This window comes from Pangasianodon hypophthalmus, chromosome 24 (genome assembly GCF_027358585.1).
Source record: "Pangasianodon hypophthalmus isolate fPanHyp1 chromosome 24, fPanHyp1.pri, whole genome shotgun sequence".
Taxonomy (NCBI): Eukaryota; Metazoa; Chordata; class Actinopteri; order Siluriformes; family Pangasiidae; genus Pangasianodon; species Pangasianodon hypophthalmus.
The window spans coordinates 14638849-14652085 of record NC_069733.1 but is presented as its reverse complement, the minus strand read 5'-3'; the positions used below and the strand labels follow the sequence as shown (position 1 = coordinate 14652085).

At 37.3% G+C, this 13237-nt stretch overlaps 2 protein-coding genes across 2 annotated transcripts; both read left to right on the top strand.

Annotated features, from left to right (window-relative positions):
• Positions 1-3150: 3150 nt before the first annotated feature.
• On the top strand, positions 3151-6570 carry LOC113537139 (lysophosphatidic acid receptor 6). The gene is made up of 2 exons (XM_053228745.1): positions 3151-4610; positions 5499-6570. Exon 1 carries the CDS (start codon positions 3500-3502, stop codon positions 4547-4549), a length of 1050 nt encoding a protein of 349 aa, XP_053084720.1. The 5' UTR covers positions 3151-3499; the 3' UTR covers positions 4550-4610; positions 5499-6570.
• A 467-nt stretch (positions 6571-7037) lies between these two features.
• LOC113537144 (P2Y purinoceptor 4-like) lies at positions 7038-8749 on the top strand. The gene has a single exon (XM_026931483.3). It carries the CDS (start codon positions 7038-7040, stop codon positions 8208-8210), a length of 1173 nt encoding a protein of 390 aa, XP_026787284.2. The 3' UTR covers positions 8211-8749.
• Positions 8750-13237: the final 4488 nt, after the last annotated feature.

Sequence of the window (13237 nt, the reverse complement as noted above, 5' to 3'; positions counted from 1 at the left end):
TCCCTTGTTCTTTCAAGTCTTCCAATTATGCCTACTTTTATTTATTTATTTATTTATTTATTTATTTATTTATTATGGGGATAACCAACGTTAATTTGAAAACTCTGGCAGGAAACATGTCCCTGATAACAACTGAGGAACTTAAACTAATGTTTGTGCCCTATTTATCTTCCTCTATTTTTTTTTTTTTTTTTAAGTAGATTATCACAGATCACGAGAGACAAACCTGTTCCTCTGTTAAACTCATTCCAGGTGCTCTGTAGGAAGCAGTGTCTGTGTCTCTCTCGTCATCTCTTGTGCTGTAGCTCTTCCTGCTAGGGTGGGCAGTCAGGAATCTTCACGAAACCCAGAATTCCCAGGTTTTAAGTTCGCCATCACTTTCTCTGGCTTGTTTCGCAAAAGCAAGAGCAGAAACCTTCTCGGGTTAGAGAAAAGTTATTTTTGTTGGTTCATTTTTGTTGGTCTGCTTTATTATACAGCATATATTGAAAATATATTGATATAGTACCAATCTCTAAGTGTCCAATGGTTGTCTTCTTTTAATCCTAATAAAGGACGTACATTTAATATTTTGAGATTTTTTTTAACAAATACTGGTGCTTCTTTTTATTGTAGTTAGGTTACTTAGGAACTACCCCTATGTAAATATAAACAGGAATAGAAAACAGGAATTTACAAAGTTTTATTAGAAACTGAAATGGGTATATGTGGCCACACACAAGGCAGCCAGTATGGGAGTTTCCCTGGACACTTCCTGTGCTACAATAAATACTGCCTGGCTAGAGAGTAGAGTCCCCTCCCATCTGAAGCCCAAAACCATGAACATGTATTAAAATATGAATAAAGTGTTATTGAGAGAGTTGTATTCTAACAAACCAAAGAATAAAAAGATTTTATGTGGCTAATTAACCTAAAATAACAAGAAACAGGAAATACAATATTCTATCTTACCTCACTAGCCCCAAATCAAGAGAAGATTTCACACAATTTATCACATATCCAGAATACAATGTTATTTCACAGCCCTGTATACACAGATGAGAGGTATCTGCAACAGCAGTAATCGACCACCAACATTATGGCATTCGTATTCCAGGCCAAAGTTCTACTTTTCCAGCTTTTCCTTGCTCTACTTCTTGCCCTGGAACATACTGAAAATGCAAAGGAACGTTACTTCATAGTGTTTACTGACTCAAAATCCTGCCTCCAAGCACTGGAATCTTTGAAGACACATCATCCAGTAATTACTGACATTTTAGTTAAAACAAACCAGTTATGAAGACACAATTACAGCATAGTTTTCTGCTGGATTCCGGGACGTAGTGGCATCGTTGGCAATGAGCAAGCAGATATGGCTGCAAAAAAAGCCCCCATGGAAACAGAGAGTGCAAAATCCCACCTCCCAGCCTTAAGCCCTTGATCAACCAGGATATATGGCAAGCAGAATGGGAAAAATGTCGAAATAAATTATTTGAATTAAACCCTATAGTTGGAAAAATATGCACCTACCCTTTTAAATCTAGACATGATCAAGTGGTAGGCCACACCAGACTGACCCATGAGTATTTACTGAAGGGCGAAGGACCACCAAAATGCCAATATTGTAACACTCCCTTGACAGTAAAACATATTTTTTTTGGTCTGCCCTATTTTTAATATCATGAGACAACACCTTTTATCAGGACCTTTTATCATTTCCTGGTATTCTTGTATTTTACAGCCTGCATTTGCATATTGATCCTGATAGGCTGTTATATTTTATGACAAAACAACCCTTGCTTGATTGCAAGTTAGATTTTCCAGTTAGATTTTCAGATCTCCCTGTTTCTTAAATTCATACGGAAAAGGATATTAATTTACTTATTAAAATAAATGATTAATTTATATGACATACTGTACATTTTATAGAAGTTTAGGCTGACTTTAATGGGAAGTGCCTAAACATGGGAGGCCTGTTGTTTTCTTCATGGCATCTACTAATAGTACCAAATACAGTAAAACAACAAAACAGAGATATTTTGAATAAACTTTAAGTCACATTAAGAGGTATATGCTTATGTTAGTTTGTGAAATATTTTTAAGGAAGAGATAAAGTGCAGAGCATTACGACTGGGTCCACATAATTATTTAATCAGTTATAAGAAAGTTGTAAAAATTTGACACAAATATCCATTCATGAATCCATTTTCCATACCGCTTATCCTACACAGGGTTATGGGGGAGCCCGGAGCCTGTCCCAGGGAACTCGGGGCACAAAGCGGAGGACACCCTGGATGCAGTGCCAACCCATCGCAGGGCACAATCACACACATATTCACACACTACAGACCATTTTGAAATGTCTTTGGACTGGGGGAGGAAACTGGAGGAAACCCCCGAAGCACAGGGAGAACATGCAAACTCCCCCGACACCGGAGGTGCGAGGCAAATGTGCTAACCACTAAACCACTGTGCCTCAGACGCAATTATAAAATGATCTAACAAATATGAGCTAATAAATATATAAATATCACACTAATAAATGAGCTAATAAATGTAATAATGAGCTAACAAGATATCAGTACATTTAATCTATGTATTTATTGTGTTATCATTGCTGCTGTTAAATGTACTGATACCTGCTTAGCTCATTTTTACATTTATTAGCAACCTAAGTATAATCTACATATTATGTAGGTATACAATAACTGGCTTTGGCACGTCTGCTTCCTGTCTGAAAAACTGAAAACCCTGTACTTTAGTGGAAAATGACCTCAGTAGGTCTTATTCAGACCATTCTCAACATAGAAGATATTGTATGGGAACATAATAAACTGAAAACTGAGTGTAATAAGAAGAGTAGGATAGGGGCTGTATAAATATCACAGGACAGTACATGGTCTGACAGGTTTCAGCAGCCTGATGCCATCATAGTGAAAAATGCTGAGCACTTTTTAGATACCTGGTTTCAAACATTTCAGGTTACAGACAGGGTAAGGAGGCCAAGGGCACACTGAGAAGAAAGAACTGAAGAACAGTTCTTTCTTCTCATATATATATATATATATATATATATATATATATATATATATATATATATATATATATATATAGCTGTGTGGGCATGGTAAAAAAAAAATGTTTAATGTTCACAGCTTGATGCTTCTTCTGACAGCTTTACTTCTTTAGAACATCCTCTGGAAGCTATTTATGAATATGAAAGCAGACAGGAAGTCACACAAAGTCTCACAAAGGTTGAGGTAAGTTTGATTATAGAGCACTGTGAACTGGCTCACTACTGTCATTCGTCTTCAAAGCCCTGTGAGAATGTAAGTAACTCAAAAATTCTATTTTATTTATAGCAATTATATAATTGTATTAAGCTTTTGTAGACAAATACACACTGCAAGTAATCTGAAATAAATATATACCCAAATGTATGTGAATGCGTAAATTAAGAGCATAGCATTTTTTGTTTGTTTGTTTTTTTGTTTGTTTTTTCCTCAATTTTGCTCTCTAGATGAATTACGCAAATGGTTCCTCCTCTGACGCAACCACAGCATGTTCAGTCGAGTCGCAGCCTGCCCCCATCTCTGTGCTGATTTGCCTGGTCCTCGGGCTTGGGCTTCTCCTGAACATCTTCAGCATGTGGGTCTTCAAGTACCGCACTCCTGAGTGGAAGTCTGGAACAGTTCTCCAGTTCCACCTGGCCGTCAGCGATCTCATGTTATGTCCTCTAGCACCCTTTTTAACAGTTTACTTTGCCCTGGGACAATGGCCTTTTGGAAGTCTGATGTGTCGGCTCAAGATCATCCTGTTGGTCACCCACTTTTATGGTAGTATCTTCTTTCTTACTCTCATAAGCATCCACCGTTACATATCTGTGGTCTACCACAGTCAGGAATTCCGCATGAAACAAAAGGACTTTGTGAAGAAACTTTGCGTAGGAGTTTGGGCTGTCGTGCTGATTAAAGGAGTGGTGTGTAGTCTGGTTCTGGACACAAGCACAGAGGGGAATCGCACGCTGTGTCTCAGCATCCACCAGGAAACATACATCGAGGTGTATTTTTTTACTAACTTCACTCTACTCTTACCCGGATTCCTGATCCCCTTCACAATATCACTGGTTTGCTACAGCCGCTTGGTAAGATCCATGTCTGGCATCAACATCTGCCATCAGAAAGGCAAGCTCATGAAGAGTAAGTCACTCAAAATGGTGGCTGTTTGTTTGCTGATTTTCGGATTGTGTTTCACACCCGTGAATGTGATTCGTACTATTATCGTGGTGGTCAAGAAATTCTACCCCACACACCGCTGTCTGCTTTTGCAAATTGAAACATCATACTATGTCTCCTGGATCCTGTCTTCAGCCAACTGCTGTCTTGATCCGCTGATCTACTGCTTTGCCTCACAGAACTTTAAGACAGCCTTCCGCAGCTCACTGAGGAAAATAGGAGTCAGATTCCAAACAGCTCGTGAGGATATTGAGCATGACAGCGCTCTGACCACACATGTCAATCCCACTCTTAGGACGATTCAGAAGGGAAATATGTCCATCACTCCCTTATAATTCCTGTACTTGATTATGCATGCTAGATGGAACACTCAAAAAAAGGGGACTTGTCACTCAGGTGAGACTTACTACTGCTTTAGTACCTTTGATACACATCTTTCATGTGGGAGTGTACCTTTAAGGCTTAATGTACAACCATGGGGCACCATTTCTAAAATGTTCATAAAATCAGGTTTGAACTTGAAATTTCATGGATTTGTTCTTATATTAAAAGTGAGAAATGGGATTTATAAACCCTCTAAGTGATGAGGAATTGTTCACATGTTTACACAAAGTGAATTTTTTTTGTGCCCATGCACCAGTATGCTAGTGCACTCTCACTTCTCAGGGGACTTTCAGACAAACCAGTGTTACAGAAGCAAGAGTGACTGAATAAATATAAGAAATTCCCAATGTAAAAGACAGAAGGACAGGAACAAAGATAGAGAGGCAGAAAGACAGTGAAAGAATGACAAAAACAGAAGGAAAGACAGAAGGAAAGGATAAATGAAGGACAAAGACAGATAGAAAGAAACAATAGCAGACAAAGAAAGGAAGGTGGACCAAGACTGTCAGACAGAAAGGTCAAAAGAAAGTCAAGAAATTGTTTTTCCTGAGCTCGGTCAAGTGCCCATGACGTTAAGATGATTTATGACGAATAAATAGGCCACAGGTAGGGAAGATTTAGGATTATTTTTGTGCATATGGACTTTTATGAAACATTCATTCAAATTTCTAGCAATAGATCATACTTTAACATTTATGATTCTTCTATGCATGTTTTAGAAATATTAAATGAAGCTTCTGGTTTACAGTCTAATTATGTTGGTTTAATACAGTGTGTCCCAAAAGTCTCCATACATAGAAAATAGAACTGAACACTTTTTAGCAAAATGTCTTCGAAAATTTTTCATACTTAGTTTATATATATATATATATATGTATATGTTTTTGTTTTTTTTTTCAGATAGCCTTTAAGAATACCTTTGACAAAAGAAGAAATTGAAATCATTCTCATGGCTGGATCGGGAAGCTGTCGCAAGGTTGCGATGGACTTTAACAGGAAACATGGCAAGCGTATCACACACGACACTGTTACCAAACTTATTAACAAATTCGAAAAGACTGGAAGTGTTGCGGACAAACCGAGAAGTTGAACGTCCATGAACATCCACTGACGAATGCACAACCGACGTGGTGCTGGCGAATGTAATCCCCTATGTATGGAGACTTTTGGAACACTCTGTAGTTCATTGCATTCACTCTCCTAGGTGAAAGACACATACTGAAAGTATAAAGACATAGCTTTGAGGGCCACATCCAGTGACAGTTTTTCCCTTAAAAAAAGTATTTTACTTTTCACTTGAAAAGCCAGGTGCTAGCTAACAGATGAAGCTGCTATTATTCTGTAAGGAGGAAGAGCAGAAACTATAACAGCAGGTTCTCATTTGTAGAGCAGAAATACTTGAAACCAAAGAGACAGTACAAATAACTGACCCTTCATGATGTAGTGCAGGCCATCACTGTGGTATGTGAAGAATACCTATCATTAGCTGTCATTCACCGGGATGCTAACGTGACCCTTTTTTCCTGACGTGGCACTGATTTCACATCCCTTTGACAAAGTATATTTTAATAATTACTGTATTGTTTAATTGTGGTATTTTGTATATTTTAATTTGATATACATTTGTATTGTATTTGTAAAGTATTTGTAAAGTATTGTGTATTATATATAGAAAAATACATGAATATATTTCTGCCATATTCTGCTAATGGGACACTGAAGGCCTTCCTGCTCAAACTGAGTTATTAGCTTGACTCCCACTGTAGCTTGACATTCTATAATTAAAACAGTTAACAATTTAGTATTTTGATGCTATTGTAATGTAACTATTTATGTCATTGATGCATTCAAGAGCTCATTATATAGCTCATAGTGTTGCTATATCAAATGCTTATTTTCAAAATACTTCCTTGAAATGCTTTTAGAACTGAAATGAAACTGCATAACAAATAAAGGAAGTTTTATTCATGCATTTGTGGGTTGCAACCTTCAATGAGTCAAAGTGTGAACAGCTGAAGTGATTGTAAATGATATCCATTTTTCACTTGAACACGATAATCAAAAGATAATGTATATCTCTTGAGGTGGCCCTGTCTTATTTGTCCACTGTAAATGTGTCTCGGCTATTTATTGGAGCCATAGAGCTTTTTTATTTTATATATTTTTTTAATTTTCCACTCACAGAACACATTAGGTCCAATGTGGACATTATTTGCAGTATAAACCAACTTGTTTTTGAGTTACTGAGGTTTGGATTATACCCATTCAGCTGTGATGTGACTGTATAACTCAATGCTAAATATAAAATGGTGGGTTGTGATTTTCACCTCTGTAATAATTCTTTATAAAATTAAGCCACCCTGACTCTGCTTCTTGGATCCTGCTGATGTAAAGATTTTAGCAACATTCAACAGAATTTAATGTTCTTGATGTGAATTGATGCAATACCATTTCAGCTTATCTGTTCCTCACAAAAGAAAAAAACAGAAGAACTGCCCTTGTTTTTCTTCCTCTTTTTTTTTGCATCCTTTTTCACAGTTGCTGTACTTCACCACATGCATACGCATTTTACATTTTTTCCTCAGTCCCTCAAAGATGAACAACAACAATGAGACGTGCCCTCCAGAAGCCCAGCACATCAGCCTAACAGTCGCCCTCTGCCTGGTCTACATGATGGGATTTCTTCTTAATGGCTTCAGCCTCTGGGTCTTCATCTTCCGGATGTCCAAATGGAATGCTGGCACAGTTTTGCAGTTCAACTTGGCAATAAGTGATGCACTCGCCTCTCCTGCCACCCCGCTAATGGCAGTCTACTTTGTCAACGGGAACAACTGGGAGTTTGGCCCCTTTCTGTGCGAGCTGAAGATAGCCTTAGTCAGTGCTCACTTCTACGGCAGTATTATATTCCTCACCCTCATCAGCATTCATCGCTACGTGGTTGTGGTCCACTTCAAACGATCATTGCCGATGAAACGGAAAGCCTTTGTGAAGAAGCTGTGTTTTGGAGTGTGGTGTTTTTTGTTAGTCGGCGCCATAGTATACGGCATTCTGCTGCCTGTTACCAACGAAGACGGGCACAAACAATGCCTTTCCATACATCAAAACACACTTACCAGTGTGTACTACATTATCAACTTTGTACTCTTTGTTTTTGGCTTTCTTGTGCCTTTCAGTGTGACTGTGGTCTGCTACAGCTGTCTGGCTCGATCGGTAACACAGGTAAACGTCAACTCGCTACAAGGGCATTCAATCAAGACAAAGTCACTAAGGATGATAGGAATATGTTTGGTCATCTTTGGACTCTGCTTCTTCCCTCTCAATGTTACACGGACTGTCGGGGTTGTCATTAAAATGTACCACCCTGGACACTGTCAGCTTCTGTTACAAGCGGAAAAAGCGTACTACGCATCCTATGTCATAGCAGGAATCAACTGTTGCTTGGACCCCCTTATCTATTTCTTTGGCTCATACAGTTTTAAGAAAGCATTCCAAGGATCTCTGAAAATAGTAACAGGTCAACAGGAAAGAGACAACAGAACTGAATCAGAGACAACAAGTAACAATGTAAATAGAAATGCTGTCTATACAATCTCTTCAGGAGTGGTGTTATAGCACTTCAGTTACAGAACATCTCTTTCTTGTTCCTATTAGTATTTTAAGATATGTTTGCTTGTGATCTCCTTCTGTAATCGTATTTCCTGTCAAACAATTTCTTTGAAATAGTGAGGAACAAGAGTGCAATGCTAAAATATACTTCTGCATCTTTGTACACACTCTGAGATGTTTTCTTCAGCAGTTTATTTTGTGTTCTTCAGTGGTTTTTGCTTCAGTGGCTTTGCCATTCTGGTCTTCCTAATGTATGTATTTACCATAGTGCTGTTAAACTTTTAAGGACAACTTGTAGCATGATGTATGTAATAATGTGATGTATGCAGTTTACTACATGTAAATCAGTGTGAAATTATATATACAATGTACACTGCCAGTCAAGTTTTTGAACACCCCATATTACCACTTTGGTTTAAGAAATGGGTTCTAGTTAATTAAAAAATATAATATTTATGTAAGAAATGTATGTAACTTATAGTCTTGGAGTACCTACTTCACCAAGTACATTTGCCTTGAATAAAGCACTCATTTAGAGTCTCATTAGACTCAATTCAATTCAATTTTATTTGTATAGTGCTTTTAACAATGGACATTGTCACAAACATGACATGTCCTTAAATACAAAGATTTCATCTTCAGTAACTGCTTTATCCTGGTTAGGGTTGAGGCGGAGCTGGTGCTGATCTTGGGAACATTAGGCATAAGGTGAGAATACACCCCGGGTAGGATGCCTGTCCATCACAGGGCATTATGCACACACACGTTCACACACTCATTCATGCCAAGCCGAAATTTAGCAAGGCAATCCACTGACTGGTATGTTTTTGGGGGGAGGAAACCAGAGAACCTGGAGGAAGCCCAATAGACATCCAACGGACACGGGGAGAAAACGATGCAAGTGTAAGGCAATTTGGGGGCACAGTGGTGCAGTGGGTAACATCTCCAGGATCCCTGGTTTGATACTGAGCTCAGATTACAATCTGCATGGAGTTTCCCATGTTCTCCCTTGTGACTCTTTGGGTTTCCTCTTTGGGTTTCCTCTGGGTTCTGTGGTTTCCTTTCACTTCTTAAAAACATGCCAGTAGGTGGACTAAGTTGATCCTGTGTATGAATGCATGTGCGTGGTGCCCAGTGATGGACTGGTGTTCCATCCAGGGTGTATTCCTGCCTCATGTTGTGTATTCCTGAGATAGGCTCCGGATCCACTCCAACCCTGAGCAGGATAAAGTGGCTAATAAAGAAGAATGAATGTGTACAGCATTTAGAAATTCTAAACCATTTATTGATCAATTTAGTCAAGTGATACGGAAGCTGGTACACAACTGGTAGATTCAAGGTTTTATTTGTCACATACACAGTTATATACAGTATATAGCTTGCAGTGAAATGAAAGCCTGGCCTACTCCTCTATAGACTGTGCATTTAAATACTAAATTAAAAATAAGAAATAATAATATATATATTGTAACAATATTATAATAATATTTAATGAAATAAGATAATACAAATAAGAAATATATGGTCTACTAGTTTGAACAACTTGGTCTGTCTTTTGGTAGCTGGTCATAATTAATCTAATGTATGGAAAACTGACAACTCTCAGAAAAAAAAAATCAACCCGTTCAAGGTCTGCAGGAAAACCACTCACCTGGCAGCACTGTATTTAATCAGTAGTGTTTTGTAGGGCTGATGTTTATTGTTGTTTATACAAATAAACCACACCCATGACCTAGTTACCAACCTTCAGACCTCAAAAGTGGGAAGATGTTCCAGCATAAAATATGCAACTCGGAGGAACAAAAACAGTTTTCTATAGATGTTGATTTTTTCCATTTTTGTAAATGTAGGTTTATATACAAAAAATTACAGAAAAATATACAGAATGGTATGAAGAAGCAAGGCTCGGGCTGATTTTTTTCTAGCCCAGGCTGTAGATTCATGCAGTCTGTCTTGGTCAGGTGATTACACAGAGTGACACGCCCCCTAGATTTGAGCTTCATTTTTGTAAGGTGCATGCAAAATACATTAGTGTATGTAATGAATGTGAATGTAGTAGGTTATTTACTCTGTCATCCTTTTTTTTATTACCAAAATGATAGACTAAGCACATATTGTCCAACACCAGTGACAAATTTACACCACAAATTGACTCCAATGACACATCTAAAAATCAGATAAGAAGTAAATTAATAATTTATAGGGTGTGGAGGGAAACTCACCTCATGGAGGATCAAACTTCACTCATTCTTCTGAACTTTGATCCTGGAAGCACTTATCCAAGTTTTTGTGATTTTACAATATAGGTTTTTAAAACAGCTGATACCAATGACATGAAATGCAGGGAGAAAGTTGTTTTTTTTTTAATATTCTGCTCATTTAATTTTTCTACTAATAATACAGTGGATATAAAAAGTTTACACACCCCTGTTAAAATTCACAAAGTATTAGTTTAGGGGTGTGCACACTTACGCAACCAGGTTATTGTATGTTTTTTATTTTATATTATTTTCTTTTTTCTCTTAAAATGTTTCTGATTGTTTTTCACTTTATATTTTATAGGATGCAATATCACACTGAAGGTGGAAAAAGTTCTGAAATGATTTATCTTGGTTCTTAATTTTTTTCATCATCAAAAAATCCCGCCATTTTTAACAGACTGTATGTTCAGCCTGAGACAAAATGAATAAGGAATCATTTTTAAATGTCTGCAAAAGCCACTTAAGAAGTACGGCTTGCAGGACAAGCTGTTTTTTCAGCATTCAGAAAATGTAAAGATATTTAAAGAAAATTTGAAAAAAGGTACACAATAATAAAGAGTAATACTATTTTTTTTGTTGCTTAGGAACCTTGGATGTTGTACAGCGATGTCTGTTATGTGGGTTTACTTGAAAGCTTTCAAACTTCAATAAATTAAGTCACAGGCTTTTTTTTATTTTATTTTTTTATTCTGAACTATACATACGGATGACATTGTGTTTACCACAGACTATAAGCTACGTTTTTATTTGTTATTGACTGAGGTGTTGAAGGTTATAGTCATATTTGTATTCAGTGGAAACATGGCATGAAGTTAGCAGTCCATTACAGATGTACACTAAATATATAACCCACTGCTGAACTCTAATAGTTTCACTGTTGAGCTATTGATAGATATTAGGTTTTAGCCCCCAAGCTAATATCATGACTTCTTCTTCTTCTTCTTCTTTGGGATTAATGGCAGTTGGCAAGCAAACTTTTTGTGCATTTCCGCCACCTACTGTGATGAAGTGTGGGGCATCGATGTTGAAGAAAGGGAAGGAAAAAAAATGCTCATAAATTAAATACTTTTAGTCAGATTTGTTGCTTTTAAATAGTCTAATAGAGTGTTAGAAACTACTGAAGTATTCCTTAACAAGTTCTGTAGTGTTAAGCCACTTAAACCTAAGGACTTGTTTTGTTTTGCAAGCTGGGCTCTTTCACTATTATATCCAATACACCGTAAAAGCACATGTTGGCCATCTCTGGAAGTCCACATTTGTTACACAAGCTCATATCATGTTTACCAATGATATTTAGTGTCTGATTTAATGCAGTGTGCCCTATTCAGAGACGTGAAATAAGAGTATCATCCCTTCTATTGCCACAAACCGCTCTCTCGTGCCCTATTACCCTCTCGTGCCCTTTGGATACTATACAGAAGTCTTCCCTTACCCTCCTTATTCCACATTTCTTGCCACATTCCCTTTACAGCTCCTTTAATTAACCCTTTCATTTCTGATTTGCTTAATGATATACCTATATCTATTCCTGGACGCTTTAAAGCTTTCTTGGCCATATCGTCTGCTTCTTCGTTACTTTCTACCCTTACATGAGCTGGTACCCATAAAAAATAATTATTATTCCTTGTTGATGCAAAGTGTATAGAGTCTGAAGAATTTCTAATAGTATGTCTTGTCTTGATGTAGATTTCCCATTCATTAAACTTATAAGACTAAAAAAAGAACCTGAACAGATCACCACATTTAATGGCTGAATCTCTTCAACCCACTGAAACGCCAACTGAATTGCAATCATTTCTGATGTGTAAACGTATGTATGATTTGAAGTTCTTTTGTTTATCTTATATTTGAGCTGGGGAATGACCACTGCTGTAGCTGTTCGCCCAGAATCTGGATCTTTTGCACCATCTGTGTACATTTGTAGACTGCGGAAATACTTCTGGTCTAAGTATTGCTTCACTACCAGCTACTTAGAGTTACACCTATGTTTGTCATTAATTTAATCCAGCAAATGGAGATTGACTGAAAGCATTGGAAATAACCAAGGAGGTAAAATTGGCATAGCCACTGTTGGACTAACATCAACATCAATACACTGACCGTCTTTACCTGCAGTCCATCCAAAGCTTTCCAACTTAGAGTACTCATACTCCCAGCATTTCTCCAGTACTTTATTTACTGGATGACTGTTTGCATGTCGATTTAATGATGTCCAATAAACCATTTTTAATTGCAATCGTCTTAACGCTAAAGGCATTTCTCCCATTTCCACTTGTACTGATGCTACTGGTGATGTTCTAAATGCACCGCAGCAGATTCTTAATGCCTCAGACTGAATTCTTCAATCTCTTTCTTCCATGTTGTTGATGATGAGCTATATATGAAACTTCCATAATTAACTGTAGATCTGATTTGTGCACTGTATACTCTCCTTAGTGACTGACGGCTTGCACCCCAGTCTGTTCCTGCCAAACACTGTAAAATATTTATTCCTTTCTTGCATTTGTCAACTATTTTTTGAATGTGTTTGCCAAATGTCAATCCATGTCACCACTGATACCTGCTCTAATAACTGATCATAAATTTTTTACTTAACTTTAGGACTTTTTTTCTTTTTGAGAAGCATATCACCTGAGGTTAGTTACTGAGAATCTAAATCCCCAGCAAATTTGCCCACTTTCCAACTTCATCTATTGCCTCCTGCATTCTTTCCTCCACATTTTTAACATTTCTTCCTCTCTTCCATAAAGCTCCATCAGACGCATATAATGA